The following is a 9,867-nucleotide window of genomic DNA, read 5'->3' as shown; positions in this document are numbered from 1 at the left end:
CGATCGCCTCTACACGCCAAAAGGTGTGCGTGGAGTGAGCGTGCTCTCTCTCTCTCTCTCACTCCTTTCTCTCTTTCTGTACCGCACAGTTGCTTGTTTTTCTTGTGCAACAGACGCAAAGAGAAGGAGAGAGAGCGAGTTGTGCGTGTTACACAGGTAAGAAGGGGTGTTGTTTGCTTTGCCGCCGTATCACTTGCGCGCGTGCTTTGAATGCTGCCTGCAAGGGGGATGGGGGATGATTGCCCACAACAACACGCACACACACACTCTCGTACAGGGTTATGAAGGGCAACGGTGGCTGCAGCCCGATCGGATGTATTTGAAGCGTATTGTGTGTATCCGTTCTTTTTTTTTTGTTCTATCATTCCAGGGGTACTGTTCTGATGAGGGAACGGGCATGCGAGAGATGAGCCCTCCACCGGGCCAGGGCTGCTCAACTCGCGTAGAACCAAGCCATGGGGAGACGGCAAACGTTTCAAGCAAAAGGCCGGAAAGAGTTTTTTTTTCTCGTTGTTTTTGTTTTTGTTTTTTTGTTGTTGTTGTTGGTGTTCTCACTGTTCCAGGGGGTTGAATGAGTCTGACACAAACACAAACATACACATATACACAATAGCACACACTAAGTACAGTAGCTGCAAGTTCACGATCAGTTCCCTCTCTCCATTTTGAGGCGACCTTCCCGACTGGCGAATTCTTCGCGCGGATGTTCGTGGGCGATTCAGAGAATTGGAGGAATTGCAGAGAGAGAGAGGAGGAAGAGGAGTGGGGAGCAGTCGGCGGCGTCATAATTGCAGGCGCCACCACGTGGCTAAATTCCACACACTTTGAAGTGCTCGGGTTTATCTCTCGCCCTCTCTCTCTATTTCTTTCCTTTGCCACCAATACCAGTGCATTTGTTGCATTTACCTGAGCGTGTACCTGAGCGATTCATGCGAGGGGAGATGGGCAGCAACAACGGTGGACGGTGGCTCCAAAGGCACAGCTGTGATCGCGACCGCTGATGACTCATACCGTCGGGTTACGATTTCGAATGTGTTTCTTAGTTGTTTTTCTTTAAACGGAATTGTTTGTATGGGTGTTTTCATCTTGTATGCTGCCTCCAATTTGCTGGACTACATCAATTCTCACTTTAAACCGAACATAACCCTCTTCTTTGTGTAAAGCCCGCTTTTCCGCTCATAGTTACCGATTAGCTTTGATATCCACATGGTGATCTTCGTAAGGAGCCTTCTCAAGAGATAACACCAAGATCATTAGAACAAGATTTACGAGCATCATACTTCATCCATAGGATAGGATCATATTCGATGGACAAATTTTGCAACGGAAAATAGAGGCACGCGACCTAGGCGATTCCTAGACCTAGATTCCAGACTCAACTTTTTAGCACACCACGAGGAGACCATTCGATGAGCAAAAAGAACACTTTGGGCTTATGTTAGAAGTTGCCTAGGTCTGTGATGATCCTAGCTGCCTCAAATCGCTATATTGTAGTCTAGTTGGACTGATTTTAGAGTACGGCACCGTCGTGCCTTGTCCGTATGTCGGAACATGGAAGCAGCGAATTGAGCAAATACGAAGAAAAATTACACGTTACGGCCATACATTGTCTTCCCTGGAGGGGTCATGATCATGATGATGGATCAGCCTTCCTATCATTCGCGCTGTCATCTTTTAGGTCTCTAGAAACACTAGAAATTATGCGTAGAAATGTTCAAGTACTCTTCATTGCTGGCGTGCTCTGCAGCAACATAGATGCACTCCAGATACTGGAGAAACTTTTAGCTTACACCGACCAACTTGTAGGCAATTTTGAAGACTGGATTTTAGCTACACACAGTATGGATCAAATGACTCCATAACGGCAATATCGTGCGTATTCAATAATCTATTCGTCCATTTAGATTTTCATACCAGGGTTAGTACTTTTCTGTCTGTCGGGGTACTTCTTTTTCTGGCGGTCTGGTGGCACAGTCGTCAAGCTGTACGACTTAACAACATGCCCGTAATTGGTTCAAGCCTCGAGTAGACTGTGTCCCCATACGCAGTTATCTAGGTATTCGTGGCAACGAAAGAGCAGCCTAGCTCGCAAATATTGGCAGGTTAAAATCCCCCATCAAACTCCACGCTTACTGGCCAAAAGCGATTTTGTAAACCGGACCACAAAGTATTGTTCGCATGCACTGGGAAACATATTGGCACAATGGACAACAACCACACCTCCGAAAAATCTAAACAAACATGACACCATGGAAAGCCGAGACCAACGAATTCTACCCAGGCTTCGCATTGGTCACACTCGGTTAACCCATACGTATTGATATTTAAAAAAACCCATTGATGATTCTCTCTTTATTTTCTCTCTCTCTCTCTCTGTCTCTCTCTCTCTCTCTTGTTGTTCTGCTTACGTTGCATGTCGTCGTGATATGGCCCGGTCAACAATAATTCTCCCGAATGCCCGGTCCCTGCCTGCAGCCTCCCATCCATCTACATAAGGTAGCTTGCTTCAGCTGATCCAGATATCGAGCTCGCTGCGCTCCCCTGCGTCTCGTTGTCGAACTGGCGATAGCTGTCGAACATCTTCTGGAGTTCGACATCCTCACAACATGCACCAGGCAACGTATCACGTCAGCTTTTACCACCAGCAGGCCTCACTGCCTCTCCGTTGTGTTGAATATCGGGCAAGCAGGTACTTCGGTTTTGTTGCATTGATTCTCAATCAAATTCTTGCTGTTTTGCGTTTGAGTCGGGTGTACGCATCACACACTTTCGCTATCATTCGCGAAGCCAAGAAATTGGAGAGACTTATGCCACGAATATCTTTGTCTAGCCTCACGCTTCGAATGACTCCTTCCAGGGCGATGTTAAAGAGTTCATGGTTCACAGTTCATGGTGGCCTCTAACAGCATAATCAACTTCCCAGGAAAGTGGTACCGCTTCATTATGATCCATAGCTCGTTCGAGTCTATGGTATCGTCGACCGCCTTGAAGTCGATGAACAGGTGGTGCGTAGGGATCTGGCACTTTCGACACTTCTGGAGGATCTTCGGAAGAGTAAAAATTTGGTCGGTGGTGAATAAGCCTCCAACCAAGCTGGGTGCTGTTTTGTAGACTAGGTGACTGTCATGCAGCTTCCACTGCTCTGGTAGATCTTCATGTTCCCAGTTTTTATTGGTCAGCTGATGCATTTCTTAAGATTTAATATCAGCACCGAAAAACGCACCAGGACCACAAAGGATATTGCTCGTTATGAGAGGTATTTGTCGACTATTTAGATATGCTTCTTATGCGAAAACTCGTTACAGGCGGTAGTTGTTATGCGGGGTTACAATACAGTATTGTGTTATTGCGTTAGCAGCGGCTGTGAGGAGGAGTTTGAGTAGATTTTAAATTGTAGCTTATCGTATGAGAACAAGATAAATGGTCTAAATAAACATTCCTTTTTTGGCAACGGCCCAATGCTTACGGAGAACATACAGAATAGAAAAAAGACCAATGCATAGATTTATAAAAATATATATGTATTTTTCACACGACTCGACACCAGCGCTCTTAAAATACGTGTACGGGGACACGTTTTAACACTTCCAAACGTGTTCGCATAAAAGAATCGATTTTGTTTCATAAACTTCAGCCTTAATTCAGAACCGTAACGAAGGTATTCTTTTAAATTTCTTAGCCTTTCCTAGGATTTGTTTCTTGGGTCACTCTGCCCTGTCCGAAAGGTAATTGTAGCAATTGCCCCACTTTCGCAGCATAGGTTACCACCACGAAAATGCTAGCTGGAACGTTTAAGGTACAATTTGTTATATCAGGAGCTGAAAGGAGCTATCTGGAGGGCACCAACCCACTTTATTTCATAAACCCGTCTTCGGTCTTGGCGTTTAGAACTCTGAAGGCCTTTCCTTCGTGTGACCTGGCCCTAGTTCCGCCGTCAACACCAACGTTTATTACAATACTATAACTAAACAGCTAAGTGTAGTCATTATAACATTCAGTCTAATGTTTTCATGCGTCGAAAGCAAAATGCAAAACAAAAGTTGTTGTTTTTTTCATATCCAATGCATGTAATACAATAGCGTTTAATATTATTTTATTGAAAAAAAAAACTTAATAATGTAAATCGGAAGCTTGCTAGTATAGAAATATTTAAGATTTTATGCTGCATAAATTTTGCTCATTAATTAGGAAAAAAATTAAAAAAACCTAAGCGAATTTGTGAATGTGTGTGTATGCTACGTATTAAAAGGGGAACAAAATAGGAACTTGGATCGGAGGGATATTGTTGCTTATGGATGATTGTTGTTGACAGACGAGGGAGAGAAAGGCCTACCAGTCCATCTATTTACGCTAAAGTTTAAGTGCCAAAAAGAATAAAAACAAAATGTTTTTTAAACTGAAAAGTAAAACTTTGCCAAAATATTAACAAATGAGCAAGAACTTTAGGAAGCGTTTTCTTTTTATCATTAACACAAAAATATGATTCCGCTGGTTCTGGTCAATGGATTTGTGATCGACGCTTAGTGAGTGCATTTGTCGTCTGTACAGTTACCAGCAGAGATCGATAACAGTCTAGTTGCATTAAAAATTATTACATTCATTAAAGCGACGATACGACGTCACATTGCTTAATTAACAGAGAGTAACCCACTACAATTCAAGTCAAAAATATATCAAACGAAATAGTAACAGGCGGCGCCTGTATAGACTTCACAATAATAAACAATGAAAAATGAAGCTACAAACTAATGAAACGTCCAGCGTGTGCGGGTCTCGTTCGCGTTTAAATGTCGAGCAGCGGCCTGCGTTTCCGGTACTTGGCGACGTACTCGAGAATGTCCAGCTTCTCTCTGCAAAGAGGAGAAGAAAAAAAAAACAAACGAATCAATAGGTCTGTACACCATGCAGATGAAACGTCCCTTTGCGCGCCACTTACCGATCTTCCAGCTGTTCCTGCGTCAGCTCGTTCGGGATGAGGAAGGTGCCATCGGTACGGTTTTCCTTGTTGTCCGGCTGGTCCACCACCGCCTGCTTCGGACGGTCCACGGTTGCGTTCGCAGCAGCGTTTGTGTCCTCGACCGGGGCGACGGTGCTGCCATCGCTGACATCGAGCGCAGCCGCCGGATCACCTTCACCGATCCGGTTGACGCAGGTCGGCGGACATCTGCAGCTCGCCCCGCACAGGCTGTCCTGCTTGTGGCAGCCGCAGCGCCGCGAGCCACAGTTGCCGGAGCAGGAGCAGCTGGCACTGCCACCGCCGGTCGCCGCTCTGCCCACGGTGCTGGCGTTGCTCTGGATCGTGCTCGAAAGGAGTCCCTCGCGAATGCTCATGGACTGCTGGAAGCAAAGCGAAAGGGAAGCAAGAACAGAAAAAAAAGACATTAACGCATGGCGTAACGCAGGAAAAGCACCATAACCGTAGTATCTATGACCAAAAGATTTATAGATTTTTTACAGGTTACGGGCAAGCCATACTAGGTTTGAAACTACGATGGGTGTATTCGGGTTGTTAAGTCCGTGTAGGCGATCATTGACACTAGCGGACTAACGGACGGGTTGCTGGGGCTTACCTTCTTGCGCTTGTGCAATGGTGTGCCGCGGAAGTCAGGATCGAGTTCCGGGTTGTCGTCATCCGAGCCACCGGCCTGATAGTACTCGTCCTCAAGGAACTCCAGGTCGAGCTCGGTGTCAAAGTCCGGGTCGAGCAGATGGTTCGGCATGCGGCGCTTGCGGACAGGCCGCTTGGTCGTCTCGTCGAGCTGCCTGCGCAGCATCTGCGCCGACCGCTTGTACAGCTCGAGCTCGTCGCGCAGCTGCTCGATGCGCCGGATCGCCTCCTCGTGCACGGCGCCCGTACCCGCCTCCTCCTCCACCTCCTCCCCCTCAGCCCCGGTACCGTTGGTAGGGGCGGCGGTCGCCGCCGCCGCCGCCGCCGCCGCTCCACCCGTGCGCTGCATCAGCAGCAGGGCCAGCTTGTCCTCGTACCGCTTCTCGAGCTGCACCACCTCCTCCCGGTACTGCTGGTCGGCGGCCTCGAGCTGGGCGCGGGCCTGCGCCAGCTCCTCCTCCTGGCAGTCGCCCGTCGCCTGCAGATCGACCAGCTGGAAGCGTGTCTCGATGAGGCGCGTGTGCGTCTGGACCAGCTGCTCCAGCAGCCGCTGGAACGCGTCGCGCGCCTCGGGCAGCTTCGCCAGCCCCTCGCCGAACGCCGCCACCTGGCTGTCGGTGTCGATCGTGTGCAGCTTCGTCTGCAGGTCGACGATCTGCGCGTTGCGGTAGTCCAGATCGAGCTGGCACTGCTGGATGTCCTGCCGGAGGCGCTGGTATTCGGCGCCGCCCTCGGGCAGCTCGGCGCACTGGCCCTCCATCTGCTTGATCTTCTTCACCTCCTGGGCGCGCTGGGCGCGCAGCACGCTCAGCGTCACCGTCGCCTCGACCGTGTTGCAGATCAGCTCGAGCTCCTGCTTGACCCAGCGAGCCGCCTCCGCGCCGCGCATCGCCGCACGGTCGCGCGCACCCGCCGCCGTCTTGCTGCGCTGCTGCCGCTCGAGCGTGGCCTTCAGCCGCTTGTTCACCTGGATGGTTTCATCCATCTTGCGCTGCATTATGCGCTTCTGCATCGAGTAGGTTGACTCGAGCTTCTGCAGCTGGTACTGCTGCTTGCGGTCCTTCGCCTTTAGCTGCGTAATTTCCTTCTCCCGGCTCGCGCGCCACTGCCGGAAGCTCTCGCTCTCGGTGCGCAGCGTCTTGAGCAGCTTGACGCGCGTCGCCTTCATCTGCTGGATCTCGGAGCTCAGGCCCGCGATCCGCTCCGCGTCCTTCTCGTGCAGCTTCAGCAGCTTCGCCTGCCGCGCACTCTTCTGCCGCATCTCGGCCAGCTCCGCCTCGAGCTGCTGCACCTTGCGCCGGCGCTCCTCCGCCAGCTTCGAGCGCTTCTCGCTCGCCTTGGTGTTGTCCAGCAGTGCGTTCAGCTCGGCCAGCTGGCTCTCCAGGCTGCGCATCTGCCCCTCGTACTCGTGCAGCTGCTCGGTCAGCTCACGCTCCCGCCTGCTCGTGTACGACTGGACCGCCGCACTGTTGCCCTGGCACTTCCGGTGCAGCTCCTCCTTCAGCGCGAGCTCGCGCTTCAGCTGCGTCAGCTCGCCGTGTATGCGTATCTGCTGCTGCGTGTGGAACTCGGACTTGCGCTCGAACTCCTCCGTGCGCAGCGGATCGTCCACGCCGGCGCCGGCGGTGGATAGGCGAATCATCCGCGACAGCGGCGGCCCGTACGCTGCGCTCTGGCTGCCCAGCGAGTACACCTCGTCCTGGTGGGCGGCCAGCAGCCGAGCCAGCTCTTGCCGCAGACCATCCTCCCCCGGCTGGGCCTCCCGCCCCAGCAGCTGCTCAATGTCCTCGAGCAGCTTTTCCGCCAGCATCGAGCGCTCCTCGTGCACCTCCAGCTCGTGCATCGTGGCCTGCAGCTGCTTCTGCAGGCAGCGGTTCGCCTCCTGCAGCTTCTGGTAGCCGGCGGACGGGTCGCTGGCCGACCCGGCCTCGCTGCTGCGCGGCGAGCGGAGCAGCTGCGTCTCGGTCAAACCGCGCACCAGCGGCGAGTGGACCGGCTGCGGCACGCGAAACGTGCCATCCTTGTCGGTGGTGGGTGGACAACCCTCCCGCCCACTCTTGAGCATCATCACCTCGACCCGCAGGTCCTGCACGATCGCCTCCAGCTGCTTGATGCGGGCCTGCTGCGGGTCCTGGTTGACGATCGGCTTGTTCTTGATCTTGCACACGCGGTTCGCGTACCGCAGCGTGCTGTACGTTTCCGACAGGTTGTAGTCGGCGGGCGACACGCAGGCTATCATGAGCGTGTAGGAATTGCCGCCCAGCGAGTCCTGCAGCAGCCGGGTCAGCTTCGAGCTGCGGTACGGTATGTGCATCTTGCCAGCCGCCCCCGCACTGCTTCCCAGCGCCGTGATCACGTTGCCGAGCGCCAGCAGACACTTGTTGATTTGGACCCCCTCCTTGAAGCGGTCCCCCGTCGTGTCCGTCTTTTTGGAGCGCTCCGACCCGGCCAGATCGACCAGGTGGAATTTGGAGCGCGTCACCACGGCCGGATCGTCCCGGGCGGTATGGTGCAGCGTGAGCGTGAAGATCGCGTGGCTCCGGCTGGACACGTTGTTCATCGCGGTCGCACGCACCACCCGGCCGAGCGAGCCGCGCGCGAGACAGTCGAACGCGGACTGGACGCCGCCAGCCGCCACCTCGGTCAGCCCCTGCAGTATGATGTCGCCGCCGACCGCCTCCCGTATGTCCACCGGCTGCCGCTCGGTGCCGGCCGGCTTCTCCGCCAGCAGATCGAACACCTGGTCCTGGTAGACCTCGATGTACGAGCAGGTGACGCGCGTGTCGACGTGCGTCGCCACCTCCGCCGTCCCGTCCGCCATCAGCCGGAAGATGTCGTTGATCGCGCGTGGTATCACGCCCACGCTGCTGTCCACCTCGCCGGCAAAGTGCGTCCCCATCGTGAACGTCTTGCCCGAGCTCGTCTGCCCGTACGCGAGGATCGTGGCGTTGTAGCCGGCGAACAGCTTGTGCAGCATCGGCGAGACGGCCACCTCGTACAGCTGCGACTGGACCGTGCTGGGTGGGAAGACGTAGCTGTAGGAGAACACGTCCGACGGCGTGCGGCCGCCGCACACCAGCAGCTGCGGGGCGCCCGGGGCCGCCTGCTCCACCACCGTCTGGCAGCCGCGAGCCTGCTCGGACTGCGACATGGGCCGGATGCGCACCGCTACCTTCACGCTCTCCGGGCCGGGCATGGCGGCGGCACCCGGCGCCTTGGTGGGCTCGCGCTGGGGCAGCTTAATTTCTGAAAATGTGTGTTGGTGTTTGTTTGTGAGGGTTGATTGCACTGGAAATTGCTTGGTAGCTATGGAGGCGGGAAAATGGCGTTACCTGATGGACGCGTCGGTTTGCTCATCGTGTGAAAAGCGAAAGCGCACGGACAACCGTTCTCAACCTGCGATCAAAACAATTTGTGTTGGATGTAGCTAACGACCGCGGGTTCGTTGTGGCTGTAGCGGCTGGTTAGCGTGTTGATAAATTGGTCCACACAGCACTGAAATAAACTTGGCAACAATAAAAAAAACAACTGCAGCACCTAAACAACAAGCTCGCATCACACTGGCCCCAGCAGACGCCTGTCGCACGAAGAACGTTAAACTCGCGAATGGCGGTTGGCAAACTCAAATTTCATTCCACCTGTCAGTTGAACGGGCCCGCTGCGCGTTACGATGGCGTTGACGCCCGTGTCAAACCGAAGCAGCTTCACCCAAGGTGGAGTAGAGAGAAGGTGGCTTTGTAGGAAGCTCTTGATCGCCATCAGGCCGTTGCCAGACACACCGAAAAATAACGCTTGTGATTGTAAACACAACCAAAAAGGGAGTTTTGTTTTTCTCAACTTTGATGAGAATTATTGACAAACTGGCAACTGGCTACCCTCGAGTAACCAAATGGATTTTGATTGGTTATTCATCTGATTTTGGAAATCCGATTGACTTTATTCCGAAAATACACGGACTGGGATTTCACGGCCGCGGAATTCCGCCTGCTGAAAAATGCATGGATATGATAGGTAGGCTAATATATTTCTTTTGTAAAAACTACGTTGCGGATATTGTTGAAATTGAGTAAGAATTGACGGTTTGGGGGGTTTGAAAACTACTGCAACTGCCGAGGAACGAGACAGCAAAGGTAATTTATATACGTTGTGCAATGTATATAAACATATTTTTCATTATTTTAAATCTCAAATGTAAAAAAAAAGTGAAATAAAACATAACATAAAATGTTTGCATGCCTCCGAAAAAGAATATGAGTTGA

At 52.5% G+C, this 9,867-nt stretch overlaps 1 protein-coding gene across 2 annotated transcripts; it reads right to left on the bottom strand.

Annotated features, from left to right (window-relative positions):
* Positions 1-3,500: 3,500 nt before the first annotated feature.
* Positions 3,501-9,205, bottom strand: LOC120906652 (chromosome-associated kinesin KIF4A-like). 2 transcript variants are annotated; one of them, XM_040318485.1, is made up of 4 exons: positions 8,941-9,205; positions 5,571-8,854; positions 4,937-5,337; positions 3,501-4,850 (listed from the first exon to the last, which is right to left on the bottom strand). In XM_040318485.1, exons 1-4 carry the CDS (start codon positions 8,963-8,965, stop codon positions 4,784-4,786), a joined length of 3,777 nt encoding a protein of 1,258 aa, XP_040174419.1. In that variant the 5' UTR covers positions 8,966-9,205; the 3' UTR covers positions 3,501-4,783. The 2 variants fall into 2 exon arrangements, with proteins under 2 accessions (XP_040174419.1, XP_040174420.1); XM_040318486.1 differs by having other exon boundaries at positions 4,937-5,334.
* Between the last annotated feature and the right edge of the window lie 662 nt (positions 9,206-9,867).

The sequence above is a fragment of the Anopheles arabiensis genome, chromosome X, assembly GCF_016920715.1.
Source record: "Anopheles arabiensis isolate DONGOLA chromosome X, AaraD3, whole genome shotgun sequence".
Lineage (NCBI taxonomy): Eukaryota > Metazoa > Arthropoda > Insecta > Diptera > Culicidae > Anopheles > Anopheles arabiensis.
Note: the sequence above shows the minus strand (reverse complement) of the source record. Positions and strands in the feature narration are given on the sequence as shown.

Coding starts and splice junctions, on each gene's coding strand:
- LOC120906652 (XM_040318485.1), bottom strand. CDS start 8,965: ATGAGCAAACCGACGCGTCCATCAG. Junction 5,338..5,570: donor CATTGCACAAGCGCAAGAAG/GTAAGCCCCAGC, acceptor CTTTGCTTCCAG/CAGTCCATGAGCATTCGCGA. Junction 4,851..4,936: donor CAGGAACAGCTGGAAGATCG/GTAAGTGGCGCG, acceptor TCCTCTTTGCAG/AGAGAAGCTGGACATTCTCG.